Consider the following 15,800-nt stretch of genomic DNA (forward strand, 5'->3'; position numbering starts at 1 on the left):
TGACTCATACTGACCCTGTATTGGGTTTTCGACCTTGTGGTTCACAGTTCAGTGCCTATCCACAGCACAATAGGAGTCCTTTATTGCTAGCTATAGTCATAACTAGAGTTCTGTTGTGGCACTGTAGAATGAACACTGTACCTCAAGGTCTGTTTGAACTTCAACGTCAACCACAACAGCATAATCATAACTGTACAACTCTTACGTCTCTCCTTAATATAAGTTTGCAAGGAGGGAGACATACGTGGGAAAGTTCAAGTATCACCTTGTGTACTCATGAAAAAACCCACAAAATATCTAATTCTTCTCATTTGAAAGAACTGAGGGGACTGGGGATTGCCCTTAAGTGCCGTTGCTGGGTTAAGGATGGTATTAAAGAAACCCACTGGGGATAAGGTTGGCTTGGGTGGAAGGGGAGCAGGATGGGTGAAGGGCCAACTGAGGTCTGATATGGAGATATGGAGATCAGAGTGTGGAGACTGCTGTTTCCTCGCGAGAGGCTAAGTCACTACTTATTTTACCTGCTCTGACCTGCCCATGTCCGCCTTCTGAGTGAGCTCATGACTACAGCCCGCAAGTCTAGGGTGGACACATGCTTTAATGCTTCTGGGGCAAGAGAGTTACTGAGATGCAAATCAAACCAGGAGCCAGTTTTGCAAATTACATTGAGAATTTTAATGATGGCGCATGTTTGCTAGTCATCCCTTCCCAATGAGGAGGCTGATGTGGGAAGTTTGGTCCCAGGATAGTCCCATAAGAGCGTAGTTTTCTACCCTTCATGGCTTTAGAGGTGTGCTATCTTTCTTCCTAATCACAGAAGCATGGCCAAGCTGAGCCTTCAGAAGCCAGAACCTCAGAGACCAGAGACTGCTTTCACAGGGCAAAGCTGCAGTAGTAGCTTTTTAAGACATTGCATGGGGGAGGCTTTTATAACTGCAGTCTTCTGGTGGAATTCCTGTTTTCCAAGGAAGGCTGGGAATAGACGATTAGAGGAACAGCTTCCTACACTGGTTAGGGCAAGAAGAAGCAGCTACAGGAAAATGTGCACAAGTTCACGTTCAAGGCATCTTCCATCCTAGCTCATCTCCAAAGAGTTGATGTACTCTTTCACCCATTTCTTCTCTGGGTTGGCACACACCTGGCGGTGCTTTCGGGTGACAAAGCTGTGGAAAAGGAGAGGAAGGGGTAAGATTTTGTCAGGGTTGGGACAACCAATTTTGGGAGATAAGGTGGATTGAGGGATAAGGGGAAATGAGTGATGCTGAAGTAAGGTATTTCGGATCTCCACAAGTAAAAAACTATTGCTACTGGGGTGCTAGTTCATACATACACAGGTGTATTCCAAGCAAAACGTGTTTAAATACATCTCTGGGATCAGTGGATGGCTGTAGACAAGTTATCGTAGTAATACACTAGTCTTAGTATTGTTAGGGTGTCTGCAAAAATAAGAACCAATCCAAACAGTGCCATCTGCAAGGAGCTCAAGTTGTGTTTCTTTGAAATGTTCTTTGAGTTTGGGGGAACAAAAAGCAGTCTGAAGGGGCAAGATCAATGCTGTAGAGTGGATGGGGTCCTTGCTACCCTGGAAGAATGAGGAGGTGCATTGTCATCATGGAAAACAATTTCTTGGCGCCACTTGCATAGCCTTTTTCTCACCAATGTAGTTTTCAATTTTCTGAAAACTTCTTAATAAATTCTCAAGATCATTCTGTGTCCTTCAGAAAAATCTATCAAGATTTGCTGTTGTTGTTGTTAAGTGCTGTAGAGTTGGTTCCCACTCAAAGCGACACTGTATAGGATTCCCAAGGAGTGGTTGGTGGATTTGAATCGCCCACCTTGTGGTTAGCAGTCCAGTGCTTATCCTACAGTGCAGGTGGCGATGGTGTGAAGAGGAAGTGTGGAAGTCTGCTGGTTCTATCTGGGCCTGGATAGAAGTGCTGCCAATGAGCATATTACTCAGGAGTATTCAGAAGTATGCAGAACTCAGTCCTGCCTACTTACTTGACCTTTGCGATTAAGATGACCCCTTTGGGAACCCCAAAAGCATAATAATTTAAACTGACCTTTCTGCGTGGAATTTTTAACCAGCCCAACAGAGCCCCACGAAAGCCACTGTCTAGACTGGATCTTTTTTCCTTGGAGACTTCCTAACGAGGCTTGTCTGCAGCAAGTCACAGAGACATGTTTAAAGAGGTTTTATTTGGAATAAGCCCAGGCATGTATGAACTGGATCCCTAGTAACAGTACTTTTGGACTTAACCTGGTTTGGTATTTGTGATCTCTAAGGAAAGGGCATTTCCTTCTATGATAGGGTCAAAGGGCTCCAAACCAGAAGCAGATTTGTCTGAATTCACACAAGCACATGCTGCCTGCAAAACTAAAGCGATCTGGAGATGTGTAGTCTAAGGGGCTCCAAGGTCGAGTTGGTCAACCACCAAACAGAGAACAGCCCTCCCTCTATGCCATACTATGTGCTGGCTGGTGAGAAAGGGTGAATTCTGTGTCCTCCAGGAACTGGATCATGGCTAGATAAGTGGGAGATGAAATATGGTTAAAAACCATGTGGTTTCACTTCAGAAAATACAGTGCCTGACTCAGTAGACAATAAGGTAGATGCTGGAGTACATTCGTGCATACATGGGTAGATGAAAGGATGTGAACTTGAGTCTTGATTTCACTACCTAACTAGTTGGGTGATTTTAGACAAATCACTTAGAGCCTCGGAATTGATTTGTTTCCTTCAAAAATGTGCACAGAAATAATTCCTACTTTGTTCAGTTGTTATGAGGAGTCTTGGTGTGGCGCTGTTGGATCAATACTGGACTGCTAACCACAAGGTCGGCAGTTCAAATCCACCAGCAGCTCCTTGGAAACCCTTTCTACAGGATTGCTATGAGTCAGAACCAGCTCGACAGCACTTAATAACAACAGCAACTGTTACGAAATTCAAATGAGACAACGTGTGAAGGAGTTTTGAAAAACACCATAATGTGCTGTTGTTCGGATTGGATTGCTGGGCAATGCCTGTGTAGCTGTGAGTCAGAGGGACAGAGACCACAGCTCTTGGTACAGGACTCCGTGACTCCGTGGGCTGAGGACCCTGTGATATTGAATATGTGAAAGCATTTCTACCAACTAACCAGCCGGCTAAAAGGAGCTCTGGTAGCGTAGTGGTTACGAATCGGGCTGTGAACCTTAAGGTCAGTGGTTCGAAACTACCAGCTGCTCCGCGGGAGAAAGATGAGGCTTTCTACTCCCGTAAAGATTTACACCCTCGGAAACCCTGTACAGGGTCGCTATGGGTCGGAACCGACTCAACGGCACTTAACAACAACAACCAGTCGGCTAGGATGTGGAGGCTGATGCGAGATGAGGACAGTAGCCATTCAGAGGCATTTTCACATCTCATGTAGGAGGCCAGGGTTCAATACCCAGCCAAGGTGCCCCCTGTGCAGACACAACTCATCTGCCAGTGGAGGCTTTCGTGCTGCTATGATGCTGGGCAGTTTTCAGTGGAGTTTCTAGATTAAGACTAGGAAGAAAGGCCTGAAGAGCTACTTCTGAAAATCAGCCAGTGAAAGCCATATGGATCACAACAGTCTTATCTGCAACCAGTCAGGAGGATGGTGCAGGACTGGGCAACATTTCTGTTCTGCTGTGTGTGGGGTCACCTTGAGTGAGGGCTGACTCAGCGGCAGCTGAGTCCATCAGTGTGAGAGTGGGAGCTCCTTATCTCTGCAGGTGGCGATGGTGTGAAGGGAAAGTGTGGAAGTCTGCTTGGGTAGAAGTGCTGCCAATGAGCATATTACTCAGGAATACTCACAAGGACCCAGAGCTCAGCCCTGTCTACTTGACCTTTCTCATTTTGACTTTTTCTTTAGGATATTTCCCAGAATACTCTTGAGCCCAAATGTTTCCAGAACCTGTGAAGGCAGAGGTTGTCTGGTGAGAACAAGGATTCGCCCTGTGCTTGCTTGCAGGGTAGCTAAGTCCCCGTTCTGAGCCTTACTCTGAGCTGCTTGATTTTCTTGCTTTCACCCTGCACTTTCTGGGTTCTCATGCCCCCTAGTGTTTGTTGTCTTATTTGAGGGAAGTATGTGTGTGTGAGGAGTCCTGGTGTGGCGCTGTGGGTTAATATACTGGACTGCAAAGCCGTTTGAACTGCAGCGTCAGTGGTTCAAGCTCACCAGCTGCTCCTCAGAAACCCTACACAGGGTCGCTATGGGTTGGAGCCAACTTGATGGCACTTAAAAACAACAACAACAACAACAACGATGTGAGTGTGAGGAGTCCTTGTGTGGCATTGTAGGTTAATGTGCTGAACTGCAAAGTTGGTTTGAACAGCAAGATCGGCGGTTCAAGCTCACCAGCTGCTCCTTGGAAACCCTATACAGGGTCGCTATGGGTTGTAAACGACTCAACAGTACTTAACAATAACAACAAAAAATGTATGTGTGAGTTCTGGTGTGAAGCTATATAATGAGCACTGGACTACATACCACAAGGTTAGTGGTTCAAACCTACCAGCTGCTCCTCAGAAACCCTGTACAGGCTCTCTGTGAGTTGGAACCAACTCAACAGCACGTAACAACAACGTGTGTGTAAGGGAGCCACAGGAGGCTTGGTGGCGCAGCATTTAAGTGCTTGGTTGCTAGCCAAAACGTTGGTGGCAGTTTTTCTGATGGAGAAAGAGGTGGAGGGTGGTCTGCTTCCTAGAAAACTATGGGGGTAGTTCTATTCTGCTCTATAGGGTCGCTATGAGTCAGACAGAATTTGGTGGGCGCTTCAGGCATAGACCCTGCCCTTGCTTAGCCCAGCCAGTAGTCATACAGGAAATCCTGCCAGATTCATCATCCTCCCCTTGGCCCCTTGGGCTGCGGCGGCCAGGAAACTAACATCTGGGGTGAGAGTTTCACAGGCCTCTATTTCTGCCTCCTTCCTGCAGAGAACAGCCCCTCTTTGGAAAGCCTTCCCTCCTACTCCCAGTTTGGGGACCCTTTACTTGCTTGACTTCCCTCTGCCTGCTCAGCTCTGTGGGAACCTTTGCCTTCATCTATCTCTTAAGATCCGCTTTCTCAGCATCGCTGCCCTTTCCTCTTCTCTGTGTTCTTTTCCTAGTTTCTGGACTTGGACTTGACATAAAACCATGCTATGTTTACTGAGTAAATGAGTGAAAGAATTACATTCACTCCATAAGGTTTACTTGTCACTTCTATGTATATGATAATACATGTAAATGAGAATGATGATAAGTTAGCATCTAATTGGTCACCTACTGTGTGCCAGGCAATATTCTGGGTATTTTGTTATTCTGTGACCCAGTAAGGGAAATACTTCTATTGGGCTCATTTTATAGATGAGAACTTTGAGGGTCAGAAAGGTTACCTGGCTGTCTCAAGCTCCTGAGCTATGCAGTGGCAGAGCTGGGAGCTCCACAGAGACAGACTAGCTCCAGAGCCACTGATCACCAACACTATGCTACAACTCACCTCTTTGATTGGAAGCCCCATTCTTCCTGGAAAAGAATTTCGCATCTCTAGCCCTGACCCTTTCTCAGTTATCATGCCCCCTGGACATTTCCACAGGGTTGTCTTGCTGGTCCCTCAGGCACAAAGGAACACAAAGCACCCACATTTCTCTTTCAACAGCTCTTCCTTGAGACTTACAGTGGCTCTGCCCCTCTCCAACCATTTGGGTTGAAAGCTCAGCCTCATTCTGTTTCTTGCTCTTGATTTCAAACCACCTGTCACAATGCAGGCTAATGCACTGGACTGCAAGTTCAGTTTGAACCGCAAGGTTGGTGGGTCAAGCTCACTTGCTGCTCCTAGGAAACCCTATACAGAGTCACTATGAGTCAGAACTGACTCGATGATACTTAACAACACAAAAACAACAGGCACTTGTATATTAAGAGCTAAGCTGCTAACCTCAAGGTCAGCAGTTCCAATCTACCAGCTGCTCCGTGGGAGAAAGTTGAGGCTTTCTACTCACAGCCTTGGAAACCACCCAATACAGGGAGACTATGAATGGGAACTGACTCTACGGGGCACATAACCCCCCCACCCCCCACCCCCAACACACCGGGACTTACTTATCCCTTCTCCTTCTTTCCTTCTGGGCACCATTTAGCTTCCACTAAGCGGCGCTGTAGGATAAGCACTGAGTTGCTAACTACACGGTTGGCTGTTCAAACCTACCAACTGCTCCTCAGAAACCTTATGCAGGGTTGCTATGAGTCAGAACTAACTGACTCAATGTCACTTTAACAACAACAACAATGTCTTGTGTGGTGCTGTAGGGTCAGCACTGGACTACTAACCACAGGTTGGCAGTTCAAAACTCACCAGCCGTTCCTTGTTGCTATGAGTCAGCACTGACTCGACAGCATACAACAACAACAAGCCACTTGGGTAGATATCCACAGCCTCTTGGCTTTTCCTGCTCCAGCTCACATCATGTTTGACCGCTCCAAAGCGTTTGCTTCCTTGTCCTGACACTCCAGGTCTTCTAGGATAGTCTCAGCCTCTCTCTTTCTGCCTCATTTCACAGTCATCCCTAGGGACACAGAGATTCTATAGAAATTAAAGCCAAGTTCTGGAGGCATTCCCTCTGCCTGATCCACCCAGCTCTTTAGGCTTTTGTCTGCCAGTCCAAGACCTACGTCAGCCGGCACTTCCTACAGCAGACCTCCCTTGGTTCCCTCTCCTAACCCCTGAAACTGCATGGTGTTCCCACTATCCGTCCTCCAGCCACACAGCCTGTCGTCCAGTTTGATGGTTGGCACGTCAGTCATTGCTATGTCCGTCTGAGGCCTCTTATAAGCCCCACAGCATAAGCAAAGATGGTGGTTTATTAGGCTCTACTAAACATAATAAACAGCCAGTGTTAAATATTACCACTAAAGGGATTTATCAGAACCCAAGTCTGACTTCAAATACTTCTAACTTTGCAGGGGTCATGGGTATTTTTATATTAAATATTTTTTCTCTTATTTAGGAGATCAGTAGTGTAGTGAGTTGTGAGTCGGTCTGCTAACTGCCAGGTCAACAGTTCGAATCTATCAGGTGTTCCATGGAAAAAAGATGAGACTTTCTGCATCCGTAAAGATTTACAGCCCTATACAGTCCTATACAGGGTCGCTATGAGTTGAAACTGACTCGGTGGCACACAACCACCATTTACAAATGGTCCTATTTACATTCTCTATCACCTTAAATTGTCTATGCCAAGGTCACTAAAGACCTGGCTTTAGAAGAAAAAGAAGATTCCAGAGACAGACTCTACCTCTCACTGCACAACCTTGGTCACGTCACCAAATCTTTCTGAGCTTCAGTTTCATTACCTGAAACATGGAGAGAGACAATTGTGCCTACTCGTCAGGTAAATTTAGAGATAATGCACATTCAAGACATTGGACAAGTAGTAAACACTTGCTGTGTGATGGTAGTGGTTATGTGCTGTGGAGTCAGTTCCAACTTGTAGCGACCCTATACAGGGTTTCCGAGGCTGCAAATCTTTATGGGAGCAGAAACCTCATCTTTCTCCCACAGAATAGTTGGTAGTTTTAAATTGCAGACCTTGCGGTTTGCAGCCCAATTCGTAACCACTATGCTACCAGAGCTCCTTCTATGTGGTAGGGATTATGTATTTTTCAATGTATTAGTTCGTATCTTTAAAAGAGAATAATTTGTTTCTCCGATGAATGAAGGTTTAAAAATTATTATTATTAAAAAAAAAAATTGTTTGATTAGTAACTAGGTCTTTGACCCCTGACCTCTCCTCCCTAATGCCTCTGAGGTTGTAAGTGGATTTGATGAGCTCTGGAGGGCTCCATGGGGCCGAGACTTACACAACTGCTGGGTTGGTGCATTTGCCGCTGGTGTAGAAATACTCCTGGATGTGGGCACGGGGCAGTGCTCGGGCGATGTAGGCAAAGCAGCAGGGTGTGGTGTCTGAGGCATCTGGGAGGAAGAAAGAAGGAGACTCCTTTATTTATTGCCAGGACACACTGGCCAATGAGCTGAGTGCTTCATATACTTCTCCTTGAATGAACTATTATGCTCACTAGCCAGAAATAGAAGCCATTTGGCCATAGATACACAGTGACAGAGTGGGGATTCCAGCACAGGACTGGGGATCTCCCTTCTTCTTGGCCAATTCTTGAGCCCAGCTTGTCTTGTATTTGTACACAGCAACCCCACACCCTTGGCTCTCATGGCATGCTAGGCCTCCTCTTGGCTCACTCTGGACCCTCTGTTCTCATTCTTGCTCTCCCAGCATCCAAATGGATTCAGAACATGGTTCCTTTGGAACCTGGAGTGTGTTGAATGGGAGGAGAACATCCAAAAGTCAGGCTCTATGGCCTGGAACCCTTTGGTCAGGTCATAGTGAGAATGGCTCTGAGCAGAAATGTTGGTTAATTAATTTCAGACAACATTGGGAATTGTTAGTTGCCACAGTCCAGCAGACAAGTGGTGTCTAAGTGCCAGATAGAACTGGGTTTAAATACCAGTTGCCCTATTTCCTAGCTGTGTGACCTTGTGCAAGTTACCTAACCTCTCTGGTGCTTTGTTTCCCCATTTGTAAGCCAAGGACAATTACTGAAAGAGACTGTTAAATAAGATAGTACATGTAAAGCAATCAGCACAATACCTGACATAAAACTGAAAAAAATAAATCCATTTCTGCCAAAACGAACTTGATTTTGACTCATAGAGATCCTAGTCTTTCCTAAGTAGATTATCACATCTCTGTCCTGTGGAGTGGCTGGTGGATTTGAACCTCCAACCTTTTGGTTAGCAACTGAGCACTTTAAACACTGTGCTACGAGGGCTCCTTACCTGACATCAAAACACCAAACCCAACCCACTGCCATTGAGTAGATTCCGACTGATAGCAACTCTATAGGACAGAGCAGAACTGCTCCATAGGATTTCTGAGACTGTGCATCGTTCCGGTAGCAGACTGCCTCATCTTTCTCGCAGCGAGTGGCTGGTGGGTTCAAACCACCAACCTTTCAGTTAACACCCCAGCACTTAACCCACTGTATCACCAGGGCTCCTTTACCTGAAACATAGTAGGTACTTAATAATTACTGTTGTTGTTGCTAAGTGCCGTCGAGTCGGGGTCAGACTCATAGCGACCCTAGACAGGGTTTCCAAGGAGTAGCTGGTGATTCGGAGCTGCCGGCCTTAACGGCCCAAACCGATGTTGCAGTTTACCGCATTAACTGGCAGTGCCACACCAGTAGTCCTAATAATCACTAGCTATTTTTATTCTCTCACTGCCTCAGTTTTTCCATCTGTGAAATGGGGAGAACCTGGCTTTTCCAGGAGAGGCTTCAGTGAAGGCTCAGAAGTCTGTTAGAAACTTTTTAGGCATGAGTCAGTTGTGTTTTGAGGTCAGCTTGAGCTGTCCCTGTCTGCTAACAACCCCAGAAACAGTCCACACAGAACAGACCTTGAAGACATTGCAAAGTACCTGTCAGAAGGGGCTTAGAGATCTATTTGGGGTAGGTCTGGGACATCTGGGTAAAACAATACATATGAATGTAACTAACGGGGTTCAGACAGTAAATGCAACAGTCAAGGGAGGAGGGGTAGACTTTATGGGCAGAGGGTCCTGCTCGGGGGGCTGTAGTGGCGAGGACCTGGACTTACATGGAGAGGCAGTTGCAGGGATGCAGAGGGTAACGGCGGCAAGGACAGTGAGGGCAGCTGCGGAGATCTTCATAGTGCCTGTGGGCAGAGGCTGGGCAGGCAGCACGTACTGTCTCAGAATCCTCTGTGAGCCTTTTATAGGTAGTCAGAGCCAGTTGTGGGGGGAGCCCCAAGGGGAGTTTCCGACGCAGTAGCCAAAGATTAGCTGATACCATAAATGAAATTACACAAAATGGCAAACAAAACAAAACTAACATAGCCCCCAGAAATTTCAGTTTTCCTCTGCCCCTGATCCCCCGCCCACCCAGGGTGAGCTCACCAGTTGCCCTTTTCCCAAAGAAGCCAGTCCAAGCACTGAGGGTAGAAAACCACTGTCTTGGCTGGCATCCTGCTTCACTTTCTAGAGAGCAGAAAGCTGTCTTCCTCAGTCAAGAGCAGGGCAGGGAGGACAGGATCAGAAAACACTGACCGGGTGTTCGTTATTTCCAAAGTTCTTGCTCATGCCTTACACCTCTGCATTCCAGGCCACCTTCCCATCCGTGGAAAATGCTACGTACAGGGTATTTTATTGAGAATAATACGTTCTCAAAGGATGTGCTTCCCAACTGGGCATTGGGGATCTTGGCATCAGATAAGAGTTGGAGTGATTTCTCTTGGGGTAGTTTCTTGAGCACATTTGCTTGCTGAGTGAACTTTAGGAACATTGTTTAGCGTCTCAGCACTTCCAGTTCCCTGTGTATAAAGTGAGATCATTGATTATAGGTTTGTGAGGCAGAGAGAGTGTGAATGTACATAATAATGTCATTGCTAGCTACTATTTACTGGGGGCTTCCTCTGTGCCAGGCACTGTTCTAGGGGCTTTGCATGTGTTCGTTCGGTTAATCCTCAAAACAACCCAAAGAGGCAGGTACTGTTTCTAGCTGCCTGTCTTTCTTCTGTTATTGTTGTTGTTAAGTGTCTGAGAGTTGGTTCTGACCCATAGTGACCCTGTATAGGGTTTCTGAAGAGTGACTGGTGAGCTTAAACTGCCGACCTTGTGGTTCAAACCAACTTTGCAGTCCCGTGTATAAAGCCACAGTGCCACACCAGGACTCTTTCTTCTGTAAAAGGAAGCTCAATTGTTTCCATTTGGTCCATGGCTTGGGAGAAAAGAGGCTCCAGGGTGGTGGTGATGCTGCCTCTGTGCCTGGAGGGTGAGGTTCAGGCAGAAGGTCTGAGGAGGGCAGGGGAAGGCTGAATGCCCCTCACAGGTGCTTGAGGAGTCCCTGGATCTTTTCCATCCAAACACTGTTGAAGCAAGAGACAGATCCACAGGATCATGGGGCAAGTTTTGCAGGCACTATTCTCTATTACCCCATTCCTGGTGGGGCGCTGCAGGTTAATGCACTGGACTGCAAAGTTGGTTTGAACCATAAGGTCGGTAGTTCAACTTTAGCAGTTGCTCCTCGACAACCTATGCAGGGTCACTATGGGTCAGAACTGACTCAATTGAACTTAACAACAACAACAACAACAATGCTACAGATAAAGAAACTCAGTAAATGCTGGGATCCCCAGTCCAGGTCTCCTTGGACACAAAAATGATAGAATATGAAATCTGCAAAGGACTTTATTATTATTTTGGTTCAGTGTCATGGAGTCTGTTCTGACTTACAGTGACTTCATAGGGCTTCCGAGGAACTGCTGGTGGGTCTGAACCACTGACCTTGTGGTTAACAGTCCAATGCTTATTTTACAACGCCACACTAGGACTCCCACAAGGACCTTGGGGATCATTTATCGCATGTTTTTCAGTTACAGAGGAAGAAGCCAAGCTCAGAGAGCCTAAGTGACTTGCCTAAGAGTACACAGCAAGTGAGTGACAGAGTTGGGATCAGAACCTGGTCCTCTGGCTGCCACTTTCGTGTTCTGTTCTCTAGGAACTGCTTGCCATGAAAAGGGACATGGTGGGAGACACCCATAGGATGGTCTTGATTGGAGTTCCGGTCCTTACTCCATTCCAGAGGATTGGTTACAGTAAATCTTCACCCATTCCTATTTGGAGAATTTAGGATTAGTGATAACTTGGCCTGGCCTAGGCTGAAGTTGACTGCTAAGAGAAGTTGACTTCTAGTATAAGCTGACAGAAAAATGTTATTGACAATTTAAAAAAAAATGCTTTTAAAGGTATCCTATATTGGGAACCTAACCAAGGTGGGGTTTTCTCGCAAACTATTTTTTTTTCTTGCAGTGGCTTATCCAATAAATCGACAAACATTGTTGTTAAGTACCGTGGAGTCGGTTCCGACCCATAGCGACCCTGTACAGGGTTTCCAAGGCTGTAAATCTTTACGGGAGCAGAAAGCCTCATCTTTCTCCCTTGGAAGAGCTGGTAGTTTCGAACTGCTGACCTTGCGGTTCGCAGCCCAATTCATAACCACTATACCACGCATAAAAGAAGCTTTATTATATATTTCCTCTGAGTTTTATTAGTTTTCTCACTTACTGTTACTATTTCCTTTTTTGCTGCTTTCTGAAAGTTAAACTTGCCTTTCTTTTCCTAGATTAAGTTTAGTTTTCAGATTTCTGTGTATTTCATCACTTATAAACATTTAAGCTATACATTTCCCTATGAGAACTGCTTTGTCCATATCTCACAAATTTTGAAAAGCTGTTATAGAATTCATTTATTCTCGCATATTTCCTACTTTCTTTTCTGATTTCTTCTTTGACATCTCATGGATTACTTAGACATGTGTTGCTTCACTTCCAAAAGTTGGAGTCATTTTTCAATCTTATTGATTTGTCAGTTAAGAAGTTTGTGGCCAGAGGATATATTCTGTCCGATTCCAATCCTGTCAAATGTATTGAGACTGGTTTTATGGCCTAACATATGATCTATTTAATGAATTTTCTTTGTGTAATTAACAGGAATAAATGAATTCTGTGGTTATTGAATGTAGTCAACATATAAATCAGTTATAAAAGTCCACTAGGTCAAGATGGTTGAAGGCATTTAGAGCTTTGATTTCCTTACTGATGTTTGTTTGCATGAAACTAGAGAGATGTTTTTCTGCTTTCTATCCACCTTTCCAAGTTCCAACATCACCATCATGAACTCAGCAAAAGTTCTGGGAGGAGAATCACCTGGCAAAGAAGCTAGTTTTACATTTGAAGTCTCTATAGAGCCAATCCATCACACAAGCACACAGACCACATAAAACTGCTGGTTTCTCATTAGCTCATCAACATCTCTATTTCTATATTGGTTTCAGCTGTCCTTTGCCCTCTTGCAAACTATTATCACATGTGTAACTTGGTGGCTAAGGTAATACTGAATCATCCAGAGTGGGAAGACCTTGTCTCATTTCTTCCTTACAGTGACCCTGAAACCAGGGTGGGGATCACCCTCTTTTTACAGAACAGGAAATAAGCCTCAAAAGAGGTCATTACTATTTATGTCCTCCAGGTCACACAGGAGTCCTGGTGTGGTGCTGTGGGTTAATGCGCTGGGCTGCAAAGTTGGTTTGAGCCACAAGTTCGGCAGTTCAAGCTCACCGGCCGCTCCTTGGAAACCTTACACAGGGTCATTATGGGTCAGAACCAACTTGATGGCACTTAACAACAACAATAGGTCACAACTGATAAGTGGGATTTGAACCCAGATGTTTCTGATGAGCAGGCTCAATCTCTTTCCACTGATCCACATCAATACGGCAGCTCATAGCTCCTGAGCCCTTCCCTGGTTCTGGTGCTGTTTCTAAGGTCTTCATTAGAATCCTCTCGTTCTGTACCATGGAAGACACATAGATCAACGGGACAGAATTGAGAACCAGAAGTAAATGCATTCACCCAGGCTCAGCTGATCTTTGACAAAGGACCAAAACACATTGAATGGGGAAGAGATGTCTCTTCAACAAATGGTGCTGGCAAAATTGGAAGTCCATTTGCAGAAGAATGAAACAAGACCCCTATTTCACACCATATGGACTCTGATACACAGCAGTAGAAACACTGTCAAACATAGTGAAAGCAACGGAAGACACGATAGAGGACTTGAACCTCCTGAAAGGTAGACACTACGTGCATCAAAAGATTTCACTAACGAAGAGTAAAAAGAGAAGCTACAAACTGGGGGAAATTTTTGACAATGACATCAGACAAGGAACTAATATCTAAAATTTATAGAACAATTCACCTTAATAAGAAGACAAATAATCTAATTTAAAATGGGCAGAGGACATGAATAGACACATCACCAAAGACATTCAGGCTGCCAACAAACATGAAAAAATGCCAATGATCACCAGCTATTTGTTGTTGTTGTTAAGTACCATGTAGTTGATTCTGACTCATAGTGACCCTGCACATGGTTTCCGAGGCTGTAAATCTTTACAGGAGCAGAAATCCTCATTTTTCTCCTGCAGAACGGCTGATGGTTTCGAACTGCTGACCTTGCAGTTCTTAGCCCGATTCGTAACCACTATGCTACCAGAGCTCCTTAGAGAGATGTAAATCAAATCAACAATGAGATGTCATCTTACCTCAGCATTAATAGCAAAGTTAAAACAAACAAACGAACAAACCCAGAAAACAACAAATGCTGAAGAGAGCATGGAGAGTTTGGGGTTCTCCTACACTGTTGGTGGGACTGTAAAATGGTGCCAACACTCTGGAAAAGACATGGCATTTTCTCAGAAGGTTGGAAATAGAAATACCATTTGACCTAGCAATCTCTCTACTTGGTATATATCCTCAATAAATAAGAACCGTGACACGAATAGATATTTGCACACCCATATTCATTGCAACATTATTCACAATAGCAAAAAGATGGAGGCAGCCTAGATGCCCATCAGCTGAGGAGTGAATGATTGGGCAAACTTTGGTACATCCACACAATGGGATATTATGCAACATTAAAGAATAATGAATCTGAAAAAACATCACGTAACATGGAGGAACCTGGAGGACATTAAGCTGAGTGAAATTAGATATTGTATAACCACTATTCTGTAAGTCAAGAAAAGGTTTTCATTGTATAATAAACATTCAGTGATGGGTACCAGGGGTGGGAGGGAAGGGAGAATTATTCACTGAGTAGAATGTAGACACATGCTAACTTGGGTGGCGGGGAAGGCAGTTAAGAAGAAAGGGAAGTAAAAAAGACAAAGAAGGAAAAAAAAAGGAAATTTCTTCTTTTTAAATTTAATATACTGGAAGGGAAACAATGTATACTTATTTTCTCATTAGAACAAACCATTGGAAACTTTCCCACAAATAAAAAAAAGGAAAGGAAAGAAGTAGAGGAGAAGAAAAAGAAAAGTGAAACAGAAAAAAAGATTTGGAAATAGACAGTGGTGATGGCTGTGCAACGTGGGGAATCTGGTTGGTGTGGCTGGATTGTCCATGGAAAAATGGTTGAAATGGCCAATATTTTGTTGTACATGATTGTTGGTGATTAGTGGCGTCGAGTTGGTTCTGACCCTGTATAGATGGATTTGAACTGCCAACCTTGCAGTTCAAACCAACCTTGTGGTCCAGTGCTTATCCTACAGTGCCATACCAGGACTCCAAATGTATTACTATAATTAAAAAAAAAAAAAAAAAAATCTCTCAATGCCTCCTCACAACACACTCATCAAGCCGATTAACAGTAGAAATACAATTTTGGAAAGCAGGGCCATTTAGTTCTTTAGGAACATCCATTTGCCCACACGTGCATTTTACCCATTTCCATTGTTCCCTTCACATAGCAGCACCCTTAGGTCTAACCTAAGTTAGCCAGCATGTGGTGGTTGTGTAGCCTGGTGGTTAAGAGCCGGCGTTTGGGGGTCAGATTGGGTTTTGAATCACATTGCTCCTATTTACTACCAGGTGGCCTGAGTCAAGTGGTTATCCTCTCTGGTCTCAATTTCCTCATCTATAAATTAGGGATAATAATTATAGCCATTCCTACAATTTCTAACACAAATTCCCTTAAATAAGCTCATGTTCATAAAGCTTTTAGTACAATGGCTAACACATATTAAGTACTTAGTAATCTTAACTCAGAAGACAAGAAAGAAGGAAATGGTCAAGATGGATGTCAGAAGAGACTCTGAAACTTGCTCTCCAACGTAGAGAAGCCAAAGCAAATGGAAAAATTGAAGAGGTGCAAGA

The 15,800-nt window shown here is 44.6% G+C and overlaps 1 protein-coding gene across 1 annotated transcript; it reads right to left on the reverse strand.

The window, feature by feature from the left end:
• Nucleotides 1-1,075: 1,075 nt before the first annotated feature.
• CCL5 (chemokine (C-C motif) ligand 5) lies at nt 1,076-9,732 on the reverse strand. The gene is made up of 3 exons (XM_006832337.1): nt 9,660-9,732; nt 7,850-7,961; nt 1,076-1,163 (listed from the first exon to the last, which is right to left on the reverse strand). Exons 1-3 carry the CDS (start codon nt 9,730-9,732, stop codon nt 1,076-1,078), a joined length of 273 nt encoding a protein of 90 aa, XP_006832400.1.
• Between the last annotated feature and the right edge of the window lie 6,068 nt (nt 9,733-15,800).

Source organism: Chrysochloris asiatica, unplaced genomic scaffold (assembly GCF_000296735.1).
Source record: "Chrysochloris asiatica unplaced genomic scaffold, ChrAsi1.0 scaffold00007, whole genome shotgun sequence".
NCBI lineage: Eukaryota > Metazoa > Chordata > Mammalia > Afrosoricida > Chrysochloridae > Chrysochloris > Chrysochloris asiatica.

Excerpts from the sequence above, each read along its gene's own strand:
- CCL5 (XM_006832337.1), bottom strand. The coding sequence starts at position 9,732 with ATGAAGATCTCCGCAGCTGCCCTCACTGTCCTTGCCGCCGTTACCCTC. Across the intron at positions 7,962-9,659 it reads CCCTGCAACTGCCTCTCCAT|ATGCCTCAGACACCACACCC; the intron begins GTAAGTCCAGGT and ends TCTTCCTCCCAG. Across the intron at positions 1,164-7,849 it reads TGCACCAACCCAGCAGTTGT|CTTTGTCACCCGAAAGCACC; the intron begins GTAAGTCTCGGC and ends CCTTTTCCACAG.